General features: G+C 37.3%; 2 protein-coding genes across 5 annotated transcripts; both read left to right on the forward strand.

Moving 5' to 3' along the window:
* The first annotated feature begins 424 nt into the window (after positions 1–424).
* LOC123316788 lies at positions 425–4,366 on the forward strand. The gene is made up of 3 exons (XM_044903014.1): positions 425–588; positions 2,368–2,547; positions 3,346–4,366. Exons 1-3 carry the CDS (start codon positions 528–530, stop codon positions 3,543–3,545), a joined length of 441 nt encoding a protein of 146 aa, XP_044758949.1. The 5' UTR covers positions 425–527; the 3' UTR covers positions 3,546–4,366.
* A 785-nt stretch (positions 4,367–5,151) lies between these two features.
* Positions 5,152–24,123, forward strand: LOC123317889. Of its 4 annotated transcripts, none has more exons than XM_044904500.1 (7): positions 5,152–5,271; positions 6,739–7,217; positions 8,723–9,190; positions 11,576–12,052; positions 16,524–16,943; positions 20,667–20,795; positions 23,721–24,123. In XM_044904500.1, exons 2-7 carry the CDS (start codon positions 6,789–6,791, stop codon positions 23,895–23,897), a joined length of 2,100 nt encoding a protein of 699 aa, XP_044760435.1. In that variant the 5' UTR covers positions 5,152–5,271; positions 6,739–6,788; the 3' UTR covers positions 23,898–24,123. The 4 variants fall into 4 exon arrangements, with proteins under 4 accessions (XP_044760435.1, XP_044760436.1, XP_044760434.1 ...); XM_044904501.1 differs by having other exon boundaries at positions 5,170–5,275; XM_044904499.1 differs by lacking the exon at positions 5,152–5,271 and adding an exon at positions 5,886–5,986.
* Positions 24,124–24,144: the final 21 nt, after the last annotated feature.

Consider the following 24,144-nt stretch of genomic DNA (forward strand, 5'->3'; position numbering starts at 1 on the left):
TAGCCTAAATATTTGCATAATTCAGAAACGCCTTTTAACTCCATCAAGATCGAGTATTATTTGCTTTTTGACACCTCATTATTAAAAAAAGAGTTCAGCAGGTGTCCTTGAACATTTTTCTCCAACTTTTGTATGTAGTTTCCAAGATGCTTTCAGTGAGCTTGAAGATGGTGAATCAAGAATCCAATATTCAAAGAAAAAACAACGGTATTCAAAAAAGGTCGGGAATAGATCCAAAAGGAAATCTCACGGACTTTTGGTCACGAGACAAAACGATACTAGGACCATTTTATTATATCTTTAATATACTATATCCTCCTATCATGCCCCAATTTTACAATTAGGCACCATTTCAGCGCCCCATGCCGAATTCCAAATGATCTCCTATCTCAACTCCTTACCTCATCTGCGCAAGATCCTGCCTCCAATTGCCCAGTGCCTGCTTGATATCGTACAGTGAAACCCTGCGGCTCAAAATTTGACTCGTATTTTGGCACATTGTCCGTATTGAAGTTCATTTCACGATAATGAAATACTTACACCATTACATCAGTGTGCTTGTTACCCTTTTTGTGTGTTTCGAACAAAGTGAGTATATTTGCTATGTTCTTTCGTTTTTCAGTTTTTTCTGAGGCATTTGGGGCATTGCCAACCGAAAGGTTTCACTGACGAGTTCTCATAAAAGTTTCAGGTGAAATTGATCACCAGATCAATTTTTTTCGGATTATTCTTGCAATTATTTTACAAGTTTGCTGATGTTTGTTTCAACATAGCAGGGTCCTTCATGTTGCGCACCCTTTTGCGTTTGGAGGGTTGGATCAATATTTTCCATTCCAAGGGGTCGAATAGGTAGTGTTCAATGAGTTGTGGACCTCATTATTCGTTGATCCTATTCAATCCGATTTGAATGACTTGCCAAAACAGATTAAACGTAGGTATCAGTTAACTGATACGTTTTAATAAATAACTGCATTCATGCTGCAATCAATGATGTGATTCCTCGCAATTCATTACTGGGAAAGAAGGAACAATATTCTTTTTGTTAATTTCATATAAAGAAACATTATTTTGATTGAGTACAATTAATCGAAGAAAGGTCATCTTTAGAAGTTGGCAGATAATAAATTATAACTAGTATCTTCGAGTATACTCAAGGCTAGTATAGCCCCATTTAGTAATCATAATAATGATGACCTAATTCAGTACAGGGTAGTTTTGGTTAAACCTACCATTATTATTATTATCATAAAAATTGCTGTCAAGTTTGTATTTATTATACATCTATTATAATTGATTGAAATGCTTCAGTAATCAGTTGTGGAAATTCTTTTTCCATTTCAAATTTATGGTGATTTAAATGGCAGGGGTAGTTGCCCCCCCCCTTGTGACCCTCTGGTGACGCCAATGGCATTTTCAATTGGAATAAGAGAAAATTTGAAGAACATTCGTATTACATTTGAATAACAACTTCCTTGTTTTATTGATTGGAAAATCTTGTTGGATATTTTGTTTCTGTTTTGACTTCTATTCTATTATTACTTCCCCTGAAAGATACTCTGAGAAACGTCCAGTGTTGGTCCAGGAGGATATTTAATCGATTTTATCTGATTCAGAATCAGAAGTGACTTCATGAAGTCACTTCAGATTTTGTTATGAAAATAACAGGACAAGGTTAGAAATAAGCTGATGATGACAAGTCGAAGACGAAACGTCGGATTTGAAAAAATTATGTCGACATTGGTTGCAGCCGTTAAACTGATTGTGTAATTATCTTTCAGTTTCTCCTAACTTGTCCCTATTCATAATAGATATATGACTAATTTTGAGAAATTTAAGGGGACCTGAACAATTTAGGAAAACAGTTTACCTTCACACACCTGAAGATGCTATTGTGACAGCGAATGAATGAATGAATTTTCGTAAAAAACGTATAATATGTTTTGAGTTCAATTATGGATTTTCATCAAGTATTGGCCACATCAATCCTATAAACAACATTTAACTACGCTATCTTTTCAAAGAAAAAGAGTTCTGTAAAAGTGTACAGTACTCCAATTACTCCGGAATTATTGTTTCTATTAATATTTACGCTATCTTTGACTGTCATGAATGAATAAAATATACCTACCTATTGAATTGATGTGACTGATGCACCTACTGAAAATCCATAATAAAGCTACGAAACTGAATTATGTATATGATTTTCACCAACATGAGATATTCTATCACGATAAGTGTTTCGCTATCAGAGTTGGGTAGACCGGTAGACGTAAACTTTGCCTTCACCTATACCTGAAGATGCTACTGTGATGAAGAAACACGTGGAGCCTACTATGACTACGTCGAAATAATGTGCTTTTTTTACAGGTATCGCACTTAAATGTTACGAATGTAACAGTGCAACAGATAAAAGATGTCTAGGTGACGAAAATAACAAATTATCAGACGATTTGAAAATTACTTGCTTGGATAAATCGCCACATGGAGATCATCCATACGTTTTGTGCAGGAAGATAAAGCAAGTAATAGATTTTGAAGTGAATGGCTGTAAGTATACAATATTCGATTTCAATAATTTTCGAAAACAAATGGATGTGTTTTTTATTAATGTCGAAGAAAAGTCTTCTTGTTTGTATTTTCATTCGATAACATCACTTAGGACTGATAACATGAAGCCGAATGAGCTTTTTCATCACTTATAACTGCATGAATTGAAAGATAAATGGGATATCACACTTTAGTTCTCATCGAGTTTTGATATAAAATATCTTTGTTAATTTTGTTAAGAATAAACTCCGAAGAATAGTGACTCAGCCAAATGGCACAAATTCCCTATTTCCGTTATTATGGTGCGTAGTGCATACATGGTGATTTGCCATGGTGATTTGCCATGGTGATTTGCCATGGTGATTTGCCATGGTGATTTGCCTTAGTGATTTTTACCAATATTTTGCCATCGCTAAAAATTTTTCTGTTGGTGAAAGTACCTAATACTAAGTTACTTCATTTGATGAAACTATAGATATGTATTATAGTAGAGCCTGCAAATTGCAAATAGGTGAGACAATATAAAGAGTCTTTTTGCCGAAATGCATACTACTTCTTTTCGTCGACTCCAACATAGGTAATATTATGAAAGTATGTACTCTCCCGTTTGCTGGCCCCAGCTACGTCGCCGTAGTTGCTAATTCCTACAACTCTGGATATTTCTGGAGATTACTCGTATCCATATCGTTATCACTAAATCCATTCTTGATTATTATGAAAACCACGTTCTTAGTTCTTAGTGGATAATAACTGTTGTTATGAACAAATTCATGGCACTCAACAATCTATTTTTTTTAGTGAAACCCGACAGTCGAATCATCAGGACATGCGGATGGGACACATCTTCCTACCAAAACAGATGCTACCACAGGTCAGGATTTGGAGGTAGACAGGAGGTCTGCGCATGCGAAGGTGACGGATGTAATGGTAGTTCGACGATATACTCTTCGGCAACTTTGTTGGGATCACTCCTTATCTTTCTTAGAATATACCTATAATCTGATTGTTGAAGTTTACTGTTAAAGTTAAAGAATGGACTAACACAGCCATGTTTTTTACGTTCAAATCAACCAAATTTTTGAATGACATGTCGATAAGGTTTTATCTTGGAACTATTATTTTTAATAGGGATTCCATTGTTAACATACACTTTACGTTCGATATTTGATGAGAAATAAGTTTCGTTTCAGCGTTTTTCGAATCTCAGTCACAATCGACCAAATCTGGTTCATCAAAGAAGCGCTTGAATATAAGTATTAGTGATCTTTCAACACTGGATGGTTGTGATTGAGGCTATTAATTAAAATCTAGAATAATAACACCTTCATTTTATTTCAGTAGATTTCGAAAGAGAATGAGATCATTTGAAATGCTCGTAATTTTCTGCTAAATATAAAAGTCACTCAGATAGGATTAGTAAGCTAGCATAATCAGAATAGAAAAACTCTTCTTTCGGTTCCACCTTCAACCACTGAAATGCAACAAATTCCTAGGACAAAATGAGTCTTCCCGAAAGTTTAATATAATGTAGCTACCATTTCCTGAAAACTGACAGATTTTTCTATATGTTCAAATTGCTCAAGATTGAAAACAGATGATATAGAAGGCTCAACTAGATAAGCTTCACACTCGAGCATTATTTTAACGGCAATAATTTGAATTGTTTATAGATGTTATCGATGGTTTATTTCAATTGAATTCTATGCATTTACTGCCATAGTTTCTAGGTAGAGCTTCCTGGATGAGTTTGGAATAATATCATAAGGGTAGAACGATCAGTTCTTATAAGATTTGAAAATATATAAAAGTGTTTAGTTGAGATCTGTTTTATTCCAGAACCCCCTATGCAAGTTTCAGAATAGTGTAAACAACAAAAAATCCACTCTAAAAATTATTTTCTAAAATAGAGATCAAGTTGAAAATTATAATGCACTTTCGCCTATATCTAAGAAAGTAACCAATCTAATTGGCAGATTTGATTCACGTGATCAGCATTTTCCACTAGATCGGTTTTTCTCTTAGGACAGCTGCATAACCCCACCATTAGAATACAAAATACAACTCCAGAAAGTGTTTTAACTGTTAGTGTTCACTGCAGAACAAGCGAACACAGAACAAAAATTGATTAACAATTCTTCATCAATAAGTCCAACCAAATCAATTGAAACCGTTTTCGGCTTAAAATTCGATAATTTGAGACATTTGGTCAAAATGATGACGTTATCGTTTCTAGGGAAACGCGCGTAAAACAAATATTAGGCTGCTGAATTTGTTGAAAAATTTTCATGAATTATATTGCCTAAAATTGAATCCAACAAAATATTTGATGAAAAGGATCTTCATCTTCATGTTATCCAGGTCGACCAAAATATCTATGCCCCGTTTCACAAAGCTTGATGACAAAATGAATTCCAACAAAGTTAAACAGCAATTGAAACATTACGAATTTCGTAATGTTTTAACGTAAACTTTTTGAAATTCTACACGCCTTACATATGCCTTACTGCGCAAGCTTTCGCTATACCATAGATCATCAATGATCTGACGTCACAGAGAATTGTAATCATGGTGTATAATCACAGAAACCCAAAATTAATTCGAATCGTGCTGTCAAAACCAATATTACATAAACGTTGTTTCATTGTTACGTTAACGTTATTAATAAGTACAAAATTTTGTTGAAATGTTCCTAAGTCTTGTAGATATGTAACAATATCAATTTGAGTACGTAAGTGAACATTTCTAATGAGTAACCGAATTTCATCCATTACCTCTTGCATGTTAACTTCTGTCATAACAGTAAGATATTAATTTTTGGGATACCTTTCTTCAATGCGCATGTTCTCGAATTTGTTTCGTTTCCTATTATAAATGTGAAGACGCATGCGTTCACGATTGTATAAGAATTAAAGAATTATTCGAACTTGTACAAGTGAATTCGAGGTTTATCAGATTCTAAACAAGTAGATAAATAGTTTTTGCGGTCAGCGATTGTAGTGAATTTTGGTTCAAGTAAAGCAGTCTATTTCTTGTGAATTCTTTAGATGAACACGTCTTCTTTCGGTTTTTGAAATCCATTTCCGGCTGAATTTTTAGTTTTACATTCATGAGAATGTTGTAAAATTAGCTTAAAGTCAGAGATACATTTTATTCATACAATATCAGGAATAATTTTTGTATAGATATCTGAAAAAGTCTTCTAAGACTGCCGAGCTCAAATAATATTCCAATCGTCTGATGAAGATTTTCTTTCTTGTAACAGTGAAACTTTATTTAGGCAGGGTGTTTGGCTAAAACAAAATTATCATATTGTTTTGAAATTATGAGATTCAATGTTTCCTTAGTAACACTTCACTCTTTTTTAAGTCAAAAATGCCAAAATGATTATATTTAAAGTTTTCTAATTCGTAAGAGAATATGTTTTTAAATTGATTACTTTGTAAGTAGAACATTTGCATTTTTCTTCGTCCATTATAGCTTGCGTTATACTTACATCCAAAAGAAATTTACATTGATTAATATTTTCTAACCTGACCATTGAACTTACCTATGATAGAATATATAGCTATGATTCATGAATTTATTGAGCCTTTTCATATGTTATATACTTGTTGCCATTATTTAATTCAGTTGATGGACAGTTAGATCAAATATTTCACTGAATGGGCACTAAATATCCTTTGTTGAAAAGCGCGAAAAAAACCATTTGAGCCAAACCGATAGAAAATCAGGGTTCATAATAATTAATCAATAAAAAGTATACGCTACAGATACCTATCTATATTTTCATTATATTAGGTATAACTTTTTGTCAGTATCTGATAATCCAGAATACGAAACCATAGGCATAATAAAATAGCTTCTTAAATTTGTTTATTCAGAACAACCTCGACTTTTATTATTTTTTTGACATTTTAACATCCTCAACTCCAATTATATTTTCATCATTCGTTATTTCCACCAAACATATAGTATGTCCTACTTGAATTAGGTTTCCGGATGAAACTGGAAGTACGGTAGCAACAAAAAATATGTCATCATATATACGTTTTGCGTCATTGTATTTGCCTGCGAAGTTTCATAACAAACTATCATCTTTTTAGTTTCATAGATACTGATTTCGAATAAATCAGCCGTTTTTGGGCTCGTTCTCAATAATTAAAATAACTCTAATCGAAAAAAATCTTCCAGTTTTCAAGAAATACCCCACACATTTCTTCAAAGGGAAAAATCTCCTATAAATGGACCAGAATCGGCCGGACAACAGTTCTCAGCAGCAAAACGTGCATCTACACATGCATCAAGTCGTCTGTGGTTGTCACGGCAACATATATCCCACCCCCGCCTACTACCAGCCCGTTAGTTTCCGCACTCCACCGCCACCGATGGTAGCCTACAACGCTCAACAGCTTGCAAGACCATACCTGCAACATTATCAGTACACCCAGTTCAATCAGTACTCTCTGCCTGTACCACAAGTGGCTGGCGGTACAGCTGCCACGGTTTACTCTGCAAACAACCAGACCGACATCCTCTTCGGTAGTTCTGGCAGGGATCGAAGAGAAAGGCTAGAGGTACAAGAAGAGGTCCTCGAGGCTGAAAAACCTAGCGAGTCTTCTGGTTTTGATTACGGACATGTTTCTCCCCCTCCCAATAAGGATTTACTGATGGTGAGTCTTCCATTGCAGTTTTCGACATTAAACACCACTTGATTGGGAGAAAGATGCGACAATTTGAACTGAAAATTAGCAACCATAACCAAGAAGTTTTCGGCATTGTTAAATCAACTAAAAATTTTTATCATTTTAAATGGCACACCCTGTATTTCATGCCACCATTAAAGAGCCCATTCCAAGGCGATTTCAACAAGGTGCTCCACTTGGTGTATGCAAGGGTGGTAGGTACATAGTTTGAGGGGTATAGTTGTTACTCAGGGGGACCAGAAAACAGCAGTTGAATGTGGTCTAAGAGTCAACGTTTTTGAGATACAGGATGATTTATTGATTTGGGTTTTGGGCAGAACACTTATTAAGTCCCGAATCTACCAATAATTTGGCAGTTATTGTCATCTCTCAAGAAAGGAAGCACAAACCAACCAATTACTGGCCCAGAGCCATGGTATAGGAAAATACACCCATAAGAAAGAGTTTCTGGCAAAGGTCGAAACCAAAAGAGAAACACTGTAGGATTCTTTCAGGAATGGATAATTCCAAAAAGTTTCTACGGGATTTTGAAACTTCAATATCGAAAAAGTCTACGTACTGGATTCCTCACTGGACATGGCCTTCTTGAGAAGCGTATGATGATATTTGGCTACTCAGAAACTGACGAGTGTAGATTCTGTGCATGGGGAAGAGAAGCAAACTCCTTTTCACCTGGTTACAGCCATTGCAAGCCTGCGCAAGGAATGTCTTGGATGAGAAAGTTATAGAAGGAATGAGGACTCAGCCAGACTCAGCCTTGATGATGTCCTCTCAGATACTGGAGTTGATTTGAAGTCTAGAGCTGGCGAGCAGTAGATGGTGCAGTTGAGAGAACAGATCTGATGGGGGCAAAATAGATCTTAAGGACACCGTGGAATCTAACCCCCACACCAAACTATAACCATAAGGCTAGGAGCAAATAGAAACGCAGGTTGGTGAGGTGACGCATCTTTTTCCTGCGCTGCACGTACTATCTGACAAGTCACTGTCACGTTTAACTGAGCGGTCTTGGTCTATGTTTTACAAAAACTCACGCTGCGTCATCTCACTAACCTGCGTTTCTATTTGCGCCTATGGCCTAACTATTGCCACCTCAAGACATTGAACTGTTCTTAACAATATAGTTTAGTTAAAAATATTATTCAATACGTCCCTAACTGTTGATTTCATTGATGGTAATTACACCAAACTTTTCATATGAAAATCATCACGACCAAAAAAGTTCTTGGGCTCATATTTCTTCAAATGCTGCAAGCTTCAAGAATTGAGTTAATCAACCACTTCTTCCCGATTTCTCTAATATTTACAGGGATTTCTGTTGAACTTTCTTGCATGACAGCCCCAAATCGGTAGGTGTGAAATCGGGATTTTCAGGAGGCCATCATTCGACTGTAAAATTGTCTTTCAAGCCCTCCAGAGTTTTGAATTTTGTTTTCGTCATTAACTAATCCTCAAATATGAATCCCCCACAGGGTAACGTAGACGATAACATGTCCGACAACTTCGTCAAATTTCTCGAGAGGAGCTGTATAACCGCCGAACAAATCGCACACAGAAACAGAAACCGCCCGTGTTTCCGCAACATACAGAATCTGTGCGTACGTACGAGATCGGAGATATTGAAACCTTGCACCACGGTATCGAACATACACTCGCAGGGTATACCGTGGGCGACCAAAGACTTCATCTACGCCTTCGTCAGACTGACCAACTGCTGGCACATCCTGAGGGGCTACTGGGAGAACAGGGACGGTCCGGCCATTGGGAAGATCACCAGGGAGCTGACGCCCGAGTTCAGAGAATGTTACGTCAGATGGGAGAAGGAGACCATGGAACTGGCCGCCCAGCTGACCAAGGTCTTCTACAATCTGGACACGAACATAAATAGTCCGTTGCATACGGGCAGTATCCATTCGGCCAATAATCTCGTTCCTCCGCAGGTGAGTAGGCAAACATTTCTCGTCCATCTTAGTAGAGGATTATGGAGTTTACTTTACCATTTTCTATACACTGGGCTAATGAGCCAAGTTGAACTTGACCTTGCCACTCAATACGTCAGACGCTGAACTGAATTGCGCTTCCTTTCAATGTTTATTTGTGCACGCCTTTTATTTCTATATTTTTTCACGAAACAAACTATTTTCATCAACGAAAATTCCATTTTTACATGTGTTATATACAGGGTGTCTGTATAGAAATGTCTGTATAGAAAATAGGACTCAAGGGGATGATTCTTCGATGAAAATAAGCAGGGGTAGTTCCTATAAATTGTTTTCGAAATTGACCTCCATTCCAAGATACAGCCTTTGGAAGGCGATGACGAGTTGACAGTTTTCAATTTTTTTACGGTATCTAAAAACACTGAGTCAAAAAAACTATACTTAATATGAAGCACTAAGTAGATGTTACTCTCAAACAATTTTTTCAGATCTCATACATTCATTCATTGCTGTATCTCGTTACCGAGAATAAACCTACAAAAAGATTGAAAAAAAAAATCGGTGCTATCAAACCCTAATTCCCTAGGGCTACTTGCGAGTGTGTGCCATCCTATGACTGAAGGGACCCAACCGTGACCTACAGATCCTCCGGGCATGGATAGATCTGGTAGCCGCTGTATTCTTCTCGAGCCTCTATTATAACTGTGGACCAAAGACCTCCACTGTGATCTATCTAACGCTTGCTGTTCCCAGTTATGATTGGCATCAACTGATTTTAGGGATTGATACAATATATCCTTAAACGGCTCATACTGGCCTCCTGGTTTCCGAGCTCCCTCTGTGAATTCTCCATACAGAGCTATTTTGGGGAGTCTTGTGTCTTGCATCCTCAGAATGCACCATCTAAGTCGGGCTCTCGTTACTTGAGTCTCAATTGTTGTACAACTCGCGCGCTGCAAGATTTCTGCATTTGAAACTTTGTGAAACCATCTGATGTGCATGTCGAATGTGGCCGCTCCATCTTGGGCCCTCGTTACTTGAGAATCAATTGTTGTACAACTCGCGCGTTGCAAGACTTCTGCATTCGAAACTTTGTGGAACCATCTGATGTGCATTATTTGTCTTAGATGATGGTGTTGCGTTTGTTCAAGCTGTTTAATATGTCTCCTGTAGGGTGTCCATCTTTCGCTTCCGTAAAAAGTGTTGGGAGGACCACTGCTTTGTAAACAGCTATCTTGGTCTTCAGATTGAGGTCGTGATTTTGAAACACTCTGTCCTTTAGCTTCCAAAAAGCCCGTGATGCCAAATTGAAACGATTGTGTATTTCAGTGTCCAGGTTAGCCTTAGTATTTATGAAGCTTCCCAAGTATTTGAACTGCTCGACCTGTTCTAGTGTTTCATTCTCCAGGCTGATATCTGTTTGAAGGCTTTCCGGCGGACTAACCAGGATTTTGGTTTTGTCAATATTGAGTCTAAGCCCAAAGCTTTGTATATATGTTTATAGGTGTCCAACATTATCTGTAGATACTCTGAGCTGCTAGCGATCATAACTTTATTAGTAGAGGTTGAAAATAACAACCCCTTATGATTTTCCTTCAAAACATGTTTTCGTGGGATGGATTTTCGAAAAATAAAACTCTCTTATGGTTTCCCATTCAATTCTGGAGAAAAAAAGTCTCTTGCAGAATTTCGATACAATCGATATTTTTCTAATAATAAATTAAAACTTACAAGCGGTTCTGATCACTGTTCATTCCATTTCATCGTATAAGTGTTCCATAGAATGACTACATCCCGCTAAAATACATGCATCAACTCTCAGCCTCATAGACCTTCTTATACTGCTTGTAAGTTTTTATTCATTCCGAGAAAAGTAGAGACTGTATCGAAATTTTGCAAGAGACTTTTTTTTTCCAGAATTGAATGGGAAACCATTCAACTTTCGAAAATCTATCCCACGAAAACAATTTTTGAAGGAAAATCATAAGGGGTTGTTATTTTCAACCTAATAATAAAGTTATGAGATCTAAAAAATTGTGTGAGTAACATCTACTTAGTGCTTCATATTATGTATAGTTTTATGACTCAGTGTTTTTTAGAACCCGTACAAAAATTAATAATTGTCAACTCGTTATCGCCTCCCAAAGGCTATATTTTGGAAAGGAGGTCGATTTCGAAAAACATTTAAAGAAACTACCCCCTGCTTATTTTCATCGAGGAATCATCTCCCTAAAACCTTCGCATTTGTTTACAGACACCCTGTATATCAACTGATCAATTATTCCTTGTAACATCAGTATTATGTATCATTTCTTTTTCATTGGAATCCGAACAACCATATGATGCATATCAATGTGAATTGAATATTTCTTTCTCAACGTAAAGGTACAATATCTCCAGATAAATCTCATGAAGAACGCGGAATTCACCAAAACAACCTGCGTAGAAACCATGACCTCCACAGCAGCTCCGGCCCAGACCCCAATCATGTCCTCCAAGAGTACCAGAGGCGTCCTACACCTCCCATCGCCGACGGAAACGGTTGACCAGGGGAATCAGACCTGTTCCGGAGACTTTTTCTCGAAATCCCCGGAGAACACCGAATGCCTGGTAATGGACAACGAAGAGGAGGAAGACATGTCCAAGGTCTACATGAAACCAGGCAGCTACAGTGTCCCGAAAAGGACTGTGGCTAACAACACGGAGACCACGCTGATGAACGGGAGTCCGAGGACTATAGAGTTTTTGGAAACGGCTCAGAATGTGAACAAGGTGATGGAAGCTGCGACTGACCGTTACTGGTCCACCAATCACAACAAGAAAGTTATTGCGAAGCCAGTGAAGGAGGACGTACGAGTAGAGGTGATCATGACAAATCATTAAAGCTTCTTGGGTGATTTTTTCTGAATAGATTTGAGTGATACATCTCTGGCAATCCAGAAGGTCCGGTATCTCCTCGAACCACTACCATTTTTTAGCTTTTGCTATCTACAGAACTAGGTATAGCATATGACACACAATTTATAACTTCTCTGTGTCTGACAACTTGCTGGATTGTAACGTGCGTTCAAAAAAATTCGTTGTCAAGTAGGCTATGAAATTTTGAAGGCTGATGTTCGGTGGCTGAACGTATGTCTTTCCTTGAATTACTTCATCTTCCCAAAATGTAAACAATGATGACATTAACCTATATGTATATCGTAATTTTGTACGGAAAGGCACTTTTCAGAAAAGGTTACCTGTAAATTTTACCCAACGTTCGAAAAGCATTTCTTTCATTGAGTAAGATGACAAGAATCCAAACAATCTGAGGCGGTTAGAAAAGTTCTTCGTAAAAATTTTATCCGTCCACTATTTTCATACGTAAGAGACATAAATCTTGAATTGATCGTGGTAGTATGTTTTTTTGTAAGAAGGTTCTAGTTATTCAGTCATATGAATAGATCACAGTAAGATTCTCAATAATGTTTATTAATTCTCTATAAATATTGAATTGATTCAGTCATTACTGAAAATCCATGACTAAACTAAAAGAACTGAATTACATGAAAATAGCTATTGGACAATTTATTAAAATTCAATTCAGCTATAAAAAGGCATGATGCTTTCTCCTTCATAACGTTCTGATATTGAAGTTCCATAAAAGAAAGTAGGTCCACATTTTGCCTTTGACTAATGCATACTGTCAGTATGCATCAGTTCAGTATGATATACTGAACTCCAATTTTTCTCGGATGCTACCAGGTTAGGTAATCACAACCTTTTCAGTTTTCTGATAACATGTCAATCTTAATGGAAACAAATGGATATCATTTTTTCAAAATCGGGTGGCATATGCCAACGGATACTCCATCCACTTGAGATAAAATCTGAAGAGAGGTTTGTCGAGCTTCTGTCACCATGTTTTTATTATTACTGAACTCTAGAGTTTTCTTTTTTGGTATACCACTTCCTTTTTTGTTTGAACATACCTGTTTCGTCAACACATCGCAAAACAGTACAATGGAAAAATTCATTCTTAATAATCAACAGCAACATAGGCTTCAATGAAGTCGCCGGAACAGAATATTTCCATTTTCCTTCAATTTTCTTTCCAATTTTGAAGTAGAATTCAATAGTAAAAGTCTTTCACACGTCCGTAAAAACCATCTTTATAATTTGCTGATAATTTTAATTCAACAACAACCCAAAATGCTAAAATGACAGTTCACCTGGAAAATAGTAAAGCACGAGTAAGATGTCTAAAACACTGGTGTGTGCACTTGTCACTTTTTACAAGCATCAACAATTCAGCAAATCGGGGATATGGGATCAGTTTCGTGGCGGCGCCACCATGTCATTTGCTTCGTTCTATCCTTGTTCTACCAGAGGAAGTCCAATGATACTACCTCGTTTTATTTTGTTTTGCGTTGATATCGAATATCGATCAACGAGTTCAAAATATGAACTAGCCCATTTTGACAGCTGTTAAGGAATATTTCTGATTCACAGTTTAATTTTCGTTGTGAAAACAAATCTGTCAATATTTCAACACTATCGAATAAGGGTTCGAATGAGGATTTACTATTCTTCTTCAAGATAATTTCCCTTTGACAAATTGAATTCGTGAGGGGGGTATATCAATATGATTAATAAAACACAGTTGATTGGTCAAATATCCAATATATTCAGTTGACGGACAGGGAATTTTCACTATACCTACTCAGGAAGAATATTTGAAGTACAGACTCGAATAGATTTATGTATTTCTGATTCTCAATACTTGCTCACAATTCACATTACGTATTTCCAATACAGTTTCTTTGAAATATTGCTGAAGTTGCAAGTTGCCATAAAACTTGCTATATCCGTCCCGAATGTTCGTTCATCTGATTTGGTTCTGCCTCAAATTCCAACAACACCGAATTCTTAGCTGTAGTTCTTGATGGTCCATACAGAAAACTGAACTTACTGAACGACATGTTGAATAAATGAATGTTCTACACCCTTTCTCGAAACTTATACAATTTCACACACCAATAATCATTTATAAATACAACATATTCGTACGTCCGTAGGAAAATATTCAAATTATTTTCAAATCTCAATTGACAATGCTCTGTCAAATTCTAAACAGCGCTACCTACAGTGGGAAAAACGAAACTGATCCGATATCCCCACGAAATTAAAAACAAAATCGAATCAGTGAATACACCAGAGTTTTAGACATCTTAAGCACGAGCTAAGAATTACGTTTAGACACGAAATATCGACGTTCAAAATTCCATAGCCTACTTGACGACGAATTTTTTTGAACGCACGTTAGTTATTAAGGGTGTTTTACGTTGAACTTTGACTTTGCGATTTATTATGCCCGCTTTCAGAGCTGTTCTCGCCAATACGTCATATACAGCTCTCCTTTTCGTTCTTAGATGGCTTCATTGAGGTTACCTCCTTAGCTCCTACAAGTTTCAGGTCTAAAGCAATTTTGCTTTGGCTAGTAATCATGAAGCATTCAGTCACCAGGTGATCCTCCTCCTCACAGAATCTCCACCCGTCAGTTTCTGCAAGACCCTTTCTCATTTGGAACTTCCTGAAGCTAAAATGCCCTGTGAAGGATTTGCAGCATACTTTTGCTGTCTTGCTAACATCAGATGCTTCTTAGATCTCGCATTGTTGAAGACTCCAAGAAATTTTTTGGAATGTCGTTTTCTTTCGGATTCTCCTTCTTCTGAAACTTCTTCTTTTAGTTACATTTTCCTGTACCTCAGGTTTCTTGTCCAATGAATGGAGTTTGTGCCTTTTGGCGAAGGTGTTGGCCTATTCATTTTATTTGATTTGCGATTGACCAGGAACCCAGAGTTGATGTCATGAGAGCTAAGTGCTTTGATCGCAGCCTGACTGTCAGAATCTACCGCACAATCCTGATAGATTTCCAGGTTCATTGCCACCATAGACATAGAGACATGGACTGAGCATTCCCCTTTCCATCTGTGCATGAAATACGGTCGAAAAAAGAACAGGGAGAAACTGAAAAATCAGATTAGCTAGTTGTATTTTTCTAGAATTTTGATAGGTTCACACTCACGTCTATGTCAGCAGAAAAGAGACAGGTATTGGCCTGACGATCATTTCTCTCCCTCTCTATAAAATAGCCAATTTCATGCTGGTATTGCTCAGTCCATATCTTTATGTCTATGATTGCCACACATCTTACAATAGTCACTGTGATAAATAATTCAGGGTTAAAGGTTAGGTTATATGGCTGACCTAAGATGTTCAAACTAATTCTCGACCCAATCAGCACTTGTGGTGTGTGTAGTAGAAAATTAGTAGGAAAAGCTTCCTTTGAAACGTTCTCGGGGTTAATTGAATTGTCTTCCTTCTTAGTCTAATTCATTTACACAACCACTACATTAATGTACAGTGTGTCCCAAATTAGGTGCCAGTGAGGGGATCTCGGAAACAAGATGAGCTAAAGCAAAACCGTTGACAAGTTTCCGAGCTCTTTTTCAGAGAAACAATGGCAAAAACCGTAGCCTCCTGCGATCCTTCGTTCTTGAGTTATTAGCAAAATTTAGATTTTTTCGATTTCAAAAAGTTCTCATAACTTTTTTGTCTTTGAAGTTACAGATCGAAATCTTGAATCATCTACAGGCACTTTTATACGTAGAATCTACTGAAAAACGTTTTTTTCCAATTCAAAAATATCGAATTCAATAAAAGTTTGCATCCAAAAAAACAAAAGTTTGCCTAATGATTCGAAATCAACAGAAAAAAATTTTTAGAGTTCGTCAATGGATTCTACTTGAAAAAGTGCATGTAGAAGGTTCAAGTTTCGGATCTGTAACTTCAAACACAAAAAAGTTATAAGAACCGAAATCGTCAGTCTCATTTTTTCAATAACTCAAAAACGAAGGATCATAAGAGCTCGGAAATGTGCAATCGGAATTGCTCTAGCTATTCCAGTTTCCGAGATCCCTTCACTTGACTTCCAATTTGGGAACCCTGTACAAGGATTAACTCAAATTTATTCACACGTTCACTGATTCAATTTCATTACTTTTGCAATTTGTAACTCTTCGAAATTCACTGTTCACTCGGCTCTATTCAGAACACTTACTGCTCCCAAGACCACCGGGCGTATCTTTTATATCGATACGTCCCTGTTCGTGATATACAAGACTAGGCGGTAGCTGACGCGATATCCGCGATGTTGGCGACGACAGGGACGTATTCAGGGAATGTTCTCCTTTTGGCTGCAAAATTTCATAATTATCGTCGTTTTCGTTCTAATCAGCAAAGGGAGATGTATACTCCAAAGAGCTCCCTCAAATGAGACTTTTCGTTTCAGCCCCATCAATTCAACGTTCAGAAATGGATTATAAGCAGTCGTTTCTCGGATTACGACAATGCCTCGACCGGATCATCGTCGCCACCAAATATCGGAGCCTACTACATCGATACGCCACCGATAACCTACGGCGATGTCAACCACCAGCAAGAGGCGGACTTACCATCCCAAAAAGCCGGCACTTACACCCTGCTGCAGAGGGAAAAGACCTCCCTGTTGTCCACGCCCAAGAGCTGCCTCAACGGAAGGAGCGACTTTGGCGTCGCCTACCGCAAGAAGAACGATCTCAAGAAATCCCTCAAGTCGACATACGAGGACAAGCTGGGCGGTTTGACAGAGATCGCGGTCGACGTTCTTGAGAAAATCGTCGCGGAATTGAAGACTACGGAGTTTGCTGATTACATCTCGCAAGTGAAGACGGTAAGAGACATTTCCTAGTTGCTCGGTATGCTACTCTCTTCCATTTTGAGATATAGGATGGTTTTTTCTCATTAACAAGCCCCTTTTACTCTAGGAGAAGGTTGAAATGTTAACTCCAATTTATTTTGATCGTGCTTACCGAATATGGCCACCATCTGACGTATTTATCCCATTTCACACCGGGCGAGGCTGTGCCGACATCAAACATTTGTTGATAACTTGTCATCATGCTCAGTCAAACACCGAAAGGTTCAATGTTCTGAAAAAAGCCACATGGTTCGAAACAGAGATCACAGGATGGAGTATTTCTCACGATTTTAGTTTTTTCTCGTGGCTTTACAATATATGGGATCGATTGGGATGTATTTCATTGATGATTTTTCTATCTTCGTCATCTTGAAGTGATTTTTGGTGGAATGGTTTATTTTTACTCACCTTTTAAAACACCATGTAAAGGCAGGGCAGGTGAACGGAGTATCCATCCATTCCGCACATGGTCAATTAGGCTTAAGCTATGGGATCTTGAAGATTGACAAATACCTACTTTTTTTGAATGTATTACTATCTGAACCGGGGTCGTTGTGGCCCGGCCAGCCTTTCGGGAACTGCGACCATGTGGATCTTTTGTTCTCTACCCTACTCATTCATAGGAACCCAAGGAGGTCGTCAATGGTGTTGATAAAACCGACAACATCTTTAGGGGCTTTGGCCGTTACCTCGTGAGTATCCAGGATCGGTTTCCCCATATGAATGGTTCTTAGTCCAGCCAGCTCTGGACACTTGCATACCATGTGTTCAGCTGTTTCCGCTTCTGATCCACAGAGCCTACAAATCTCATCTGCTGACCTACCTATACGGTGCAAATGATGTTTGTACCGACAGTGCCCTGTCAGCAGTCCCACCATCACCCGAAGCTCAGCTCGTGACAGCTTAATTAGCTTTCGGTTGTAGGTCGGTGAAATCATCTCGAATTTCTTTGACTGAGTAAGTGCAGGAGTGTTTCTCCAGAGAGTTAATCTGTTGTTCAACTCCCATTGTTGGACCGCTGCCTTGTATTGGTATTCTCCAAGCCCACCAAAAAGCTCAGGTCCAGCAGGTGTTAACCTTGATGCACTTTTTGCAAGTTCATCGGCTTTTTCATTTCCTTTAAAACCACACGGCCCTGGTACCCATGGTAGAGCCACTTTATTGCCTCTGGCCATTTGCTTTATGGTATTACGGCACTGCCATGTCAGCAGAGATCCCTGGCAGTGTGATTCCAGGGACCTCAGCGTGGTCTGGCTGTCTGTGTTATAGATATGCATCTCTTTGAGGTTCAATTTAAGGCACTCCTGGGTGCGACGAAAACAGCCAGTGTCTCGGTCTGTAAAATAAAGGGTTCACTTCCCAGGGCTTTAGAGATCCTCAATTCAGGTTAATATACGCCAATGCAGGTGCCCCTTTCTAATTTTGACCCATCAGTAAACTACGTGGACGACTTTTTGTCCAGACGATTTACGAAACTTATTGCACTAGGACGTCCAGCAATGACCGTTTCGAAGAGCGTTTCGAAATGGAAGATGATTGGCATAACATCCGATGGTTTTGCAAAGAGTCCAGTTGATTCGATATCCTCATAATTCTAACCCAGTTTCCGGGTAGGAGATTCCCATTAAGGGATAGTCTTATTGCTTTCAGCAGGCCGCATTTCCTCACATATAAGTGTAGGAGAGGCAGATCAAGTATGGCCTCAAGCGCTACTGTAGGAGCTGTGTGCATAGCTCTTGTAACACCAACACAGGACAGCGTTTGCAGTTTCTGCAAAGTGTTGCGTGTGGTGACCTTTTCGGTTTTAGTTCACCATGCTAGAGAAGCATAGGTGACAATAGGCCGTACTACCCCTGTGTATAGCCACAGTAACATTTTCTGTTTCATGCCCCATGTCTTTCCAAAGAGTCTTTCGCAAGCCCACATGGTCGCCGTGGCTATGGAAAGAGTCTTATCTATGTTTCCTCCAGTTGAGTTGGCTAGGAGGAAACCTAGATATTTGCACTCACTGGAGAACTAAGGCCCGTTTGCACCAATACCCCCTAAAACGAGTACTTAACTAAGTGTCGTTTAAAGTTAAAGGACGCTTAATTTTATTCCCAGTTGCACGACTGTAGCTTAACGGAATCTTAAGTAAGGGGCCCTTAAGTTTTCATATCTAGTAATATTTCTGTTTTTTATTTTGGTACAACTTCATCCTAGTCCAATAAAGCCATTTCATTAGTTGGCCTGTTGCTGATGATGGTTGTCATTTCATTAACCCAACTTTATTGTCGTGTCAGTCAGGAGTCAGTTTCAAGTAAATTATTATATTCTTATCAAAGAGTAACAACTTTTTGTTGTTGAATTAGCATTATTATTGATAATGATAAGGATTATCAAATAAAGGGTATATAAGTTTATATAAGTACAAAGTACAACACTTTCTTTATAAGGTCTTGTGTGAATTTGTTTTATTAATGTTGAGGAGGAACGTGAAGAAAATGTCCTTATTGTCCTTGTTAGTACGAATACGATGAATGATTGCCAAGCAAGTGGTGGTAATCTACAAAGGGCACTCAACTTCTCAACATAAGAAAAGAGTTTGTTACTAACTATAGTATGATTTGTGACACAAAATTGAAAGACTGATGGCATAACAATAAAGGCAAAAGAAAAGGTTTGGTATTCAGTAATGAATTCATTCAATTTTCAAAATCTATCAAAAATGGGAAGTTCTGCGGCCAGTTCAACAAATTATTCTAGGTTAGAATCCCGACCTCAAATATTTAAGTGGTCATTACAGGAGCGCTTAAATTTAAGGTTAGCTTTAGCCATTTAAATGTCACTTAACAGTTAGTGCAACGTAATTTAAGTTAAGGGTTATTTTAAGGGACACTTAACACTAAGTGCGTTTGGTGCACACGGGTCTAAAGAGTCTGGCAGTTCAGGACCGGAGCCCTGAGGTCAAGATTCCTTTTTCTAATATTATCTTCGAGGGATTGACACCTAGCCCCTCTTTTCGATAATCCTGAGAGCAATTTGCATTAGGCTGCTTAGTGGGCCCTCATGTTTGACCCTAACAGTCACCACTTTATGTCGTCGGCGTTTGCCAGGACGTTAAAACCACCTGCCGTGAGCCTATCCACATCTCCAAAGCAAGGGTGATAGTACCCCTCCTTGAGGGCATCCTCTGCACGTCAGCATGGTCACTTCAGTTTACCTGTGATGGTTCCGCCCTTTCAATATAGCTGATATCCACTTAACAGTGGAGGGTTCTATCCCTTTCTGTTTAGCTGCATTACATATGGAAACATGTGGGGTATTATCGAAAGCCTCCCCAATGTCTCAAAACATTGCACCTCTTTAAGAAAATGGTGAAGGGCGTCTAGTGTCTACAGTAGATGTCTTGAAAGTAATGCTCAGTCTTTACTATTTTATGATTACATCGCAGTTAATTAGCTAAGTTTTCGAGATTGCAAACAAGTCTGCTGATACTTTTTTGTTCGTTCAAACGAAAAAACGAGATAAATCTGTAAAAATTCAGGGATGTGAGGAACTTTCCATGTTTCCATCCGATCTGTATCACTTGTGTAGAGATTTGAATTTTCCATTGATCGTTTCATGATGAACGTCTTGATAACATTTCGGTTCAATTGAACCAATATTGCTTTGAGTCTAGCCGTATAATAACCAGTTATGAATTTCAATTAACAGGAAGATCATTTGCCAGCTTCCAACCTCGATTGGATACTGAACAAATTGAAAACGAATCAGTACAAGTTCGTGAACGAAGTTGTTCGTGACCTCTATTATGTGGTGAATTTCACATCGATATATTACGGGGTAAGTTATTGACTAGTTTTGCATCATGTAATAACAAATTATTAGGAATATTCTCATCTGCGGTCTTCAGTCAGAAGGCTATTGTATTTGACGTGAATGCGCTTCTTTGCATGAACTGTGACCTGATGCTTATACTTTATCGTCGTAAGATTTCTTCATTGACGTATGGATGAATGTCAACAAGCTTGACCACTAATCGACCTTTATATAGGGTGAATCTCTGACTCGTACAAATATTTTAATACTAGATCCTTGAGGTCAAAAGAAACACTTTTTTTCCATACCATTTTTTCCGGTTCGGCCTTGATAAAAATATATAGCCATTTTAAGCTTTAATAATGAGCTTTGTTATTCCTGGATAAACAAGATTACCTTCAGAATAACTAGCTAAATTTGTGACACTACACATCTCTTAAACGGTGCATTCAGCCAAAGTACACAATTTTCCAAATATCAAAGATATTTTTTGTTTTTGAACATCAAAATTATTCGAAAATGGCGCATTATAGAGGAAAATTTGAGAAATACTTTCATTTTACAAAACGTCCAAATCTGTGATACTACATGGATCTTTCGAACAGACTTTTACTCAGCCAAAGTACCCAATTTTTCAAATTCCACAGATACTTTTTAATTTTTGAAACTCAAATCACTCTAAAACGGCGCAGTATATGAAAAAATAATACGAAGAATACTTTTATTTTACAAAACGTCCAAATCTTCATTAGATAGCGTCTAACCCTTGAATATTAACCCCGCAGGGGGTTGAATACTCAAAGGTCCGACTTAGTTTCAAGAGTTGGGTTCTTGCAATTTTTGGTATTTTTATGATACGTAATGGTCATAATAAGAAAACTTGAAGACGTGGTTGATATCATGTGTTCCAAAGAGATTCATCAAATAATTGAGGAACTATATTCCGAAATTCATGTCATTCGATAAAACCTTTTGTGAGATAGAACTAAAAATAACATTTTTTTATGGTTTTTCAACAGCCTGTATCTTTTAAAGAGAGCCGTTCCAGAAAAAATGGTAAAGGACGTCAAGAATCTACTGTTAAAATATTTGTACGAGTCAAAGACTCACCCTATATATGCGGCAGAAATAACAAATACACGGTTCAACAATTGATTGGGAGCATGTTTAAATTTCTCCTAATTCTTTATCTTTTATGCATGTGATCTTAAAAAATTGGGATATTGCAAGTTGTTTAAATCATATTTTTTTTTCATTCTGGAATTCATAAAAAAACGTGCAGGAAGAATTTGAAACAAGTTCCAATTATATTTCTTCCAATGTCTTGTTTGAGATGCTATAGCATGTTATACAATGAGCATATGATTGCTGTTATTCATGCTGATGACGTGAATTCCTCTCGTTTGGCAAGTCATCCTAATATGCGAGTTGAATAATTTACTTTATCCACGATTGTCGAATAGGAAATACTCCTTCTGACGAAAATGATGCATTTTTTATGAAATATCTTTGAAATATCACATTTTGAAATAACCATTTCAACCGATTCCCAAAAGAAATTATTTAAAGTACTTACAAATGAAAAATAAAAATGGGAATTTAAAATTTCGTTTGTATTGCACAAGTTGGCAACATCGACTGAAAAATGCGTTGATAATAAAGGACAACAAATACACTATCTTGATGAGATAGACAAAGACGGCTGTCTATAAAATCTGCGACGAACCTTAAAATTTTATGGGATTTTTATGGCCGGTTGCTGTTGAGGCTCGCCAGTGAGTACGCGCCTTATGATGGCTGTAAATAAACAGTTGTTATTTCATAAGCAAGCCATTGTTCTTTTTATTTTCTAGTACGCGCTGTTGCCAAATTGTAAACTAGAAACGAAGCGATTCAAATTTCAAAACCTCATATTTGAAGAATGATTTTGAATAGTTTCCGCGGTGCATTCGAAAAATTCATGAATGAAACTCATAATTATTCAGTTTAAACTCGCATATGCTGTGATAACCCAAATTGAGGAAAATTCTCCATTGACTCCGTCTCGTTTGGCGAACGTCATCCGCGCGAATAATAGCCATCGTTATATTAAACTATTTTTTTTCGAGAAATCCATATTTTAGTTGGTCAGTTTTCAAATTTTTATGAATAGCCATACGGATTTCAATTTCTTTTTATTCCACATAGACCAGCTCATATTTTAAAAAACTGTAAAATTCAGGGGGGGAGTCTTTGATTCGTACAAATATTTCAACAATAGCATCTTGTGGTTAAAAGGAACATTTTCTTCGAATCGGCTCGGTTCAAAAGATACAGGGTGTTGAAAATTCATAAAAAATGTTATTTTTAGTTTCAGAATATAGTTTTTCATTTATTCGATTAATCTTTTTCGAACACAAGATCACCCACGTCTTCCAGTTTTCTCATTGTGACCATTCCGTACCATAAAAATACCAAAAATTCAAACAACCCAACTCTCGAAAGTAAGGACGCTATCTAATAAATATTTGAAAGTTTTGTAAATTAAAGTATTCTTCATATTTTCCCGTATAATGCGCCGTTTTCGAGTTATTTGATATTCAAAAATTCAAAAGTATCTGTGAAATTTGAAAAATGACCTTGGCTGAATACAACTCTGTTTAGAAGATCCACAGATGTGTAGTGTCACAAATTTAGCTAGTTATTAGTGTTCTGTGTATATTATTGTTCTGTGGTTATTCTGAAGGTAATTTTGTTTCTCCAGGGGTGGCATAGCTGCCCATCATGAAAACTTAAAATGGCTTTATCTTTTTATCAGGGCCAAATCGGAAGAAATCGTATGAAAAAGGGTGGTTCTTTTGATCACAAGAATCTACTGTTAAAATATTTATATAAGAATCAAAGACTCAACCTATATAAAACTATAATATACCGAATAAACTAATTGAGAAATTTTTTTCCTATATCCAGAATTTCCTCGATTTGGACTCGAAAATAGACGCCTTCGTCCAAAGGATCCAGACGATGCTCGAGACGAGATTCAATCACTTCGACTTCTCGACCATAAACGGACTCAAAGACGAACTGGTCGGTCCGTTGAAACTGAAAATGACAAAACTTGACGGCGATGGCGATCGTATGAGCTAAATATTAAATAGTGTTTATGTCAAGAACTCTTGAAACTTCTGAACATTTCTCCAAGAATCAATTGACAAATCAGCCATAGTTCTATCAGAAAAATATTTGTTTTATGTGACGAATATTCAAAGTTTTCTTTAGTACAAATTTAAAAAATTTAAACATTTTGTGTCGAAATAATGGTCGCATGTTTTATATTTCTATTTTATAATATATATGGATCAATTGACTTTTATTAATCGAGAATGTTGTGACA

This window comes from Coccinella septempunctata, chromosome 7 (genome assembly GCF_907165205.1).
Source record: "Coccinella septempunctata chromosome 7, icCocSept1.1, whole genome shotgun sequence".
Lineage (NCBI taxonomy): Eukaryota > Metazoa > Arthropoda > Insecta > Coleoptera > Coccinellidae > Coccinella > Coccinella septempunctata.

Bases quoted from the DNA above. Each gene is read 5' to 3' on its own strand.
- LOC123316788 (XM_044903014.1), top strand. From the start codon at position 528: ATGAAATACTTACACCATTACATCAGTGTGCTTGTTACCCTTTTTGTG. The intron at 589-2,367 runs GTGAGTATATTT...CTTTTTTTACAG, and splicing joins TTTTGTGTGTTTCGAACAAA to GTATCGCACTTAAATGTTAC. The intron at 2,548-3,345 runs GTAAGTATACAA...TATTTTTTTTAG, and splicing joins AGATTTTGAAGTGAATGGCT to TGAAACCCGACAGTCGAATC.
- LOC123317889 (XM_044904500.1), top strand. From the start codon at position 6,789: ATGGACCAGAATCGGCCGGACAACAGTTCTCAGCAGCAAAACGTGCAT. The intron at 16,944-20,666 runs GTAAGAGACATT...TTCAATTAACAG, and splicing joins ACATCTCGCAAGTGAAGACG to GAAGATCATTTGCCAGCTTC. The intron at 20,796-23,720 runs GTAAGTTATTGA...TCCTATATCCAG, and splicing joins TCACATCGATATATTACGGG to AATTTCCTCGATTTGGACTC.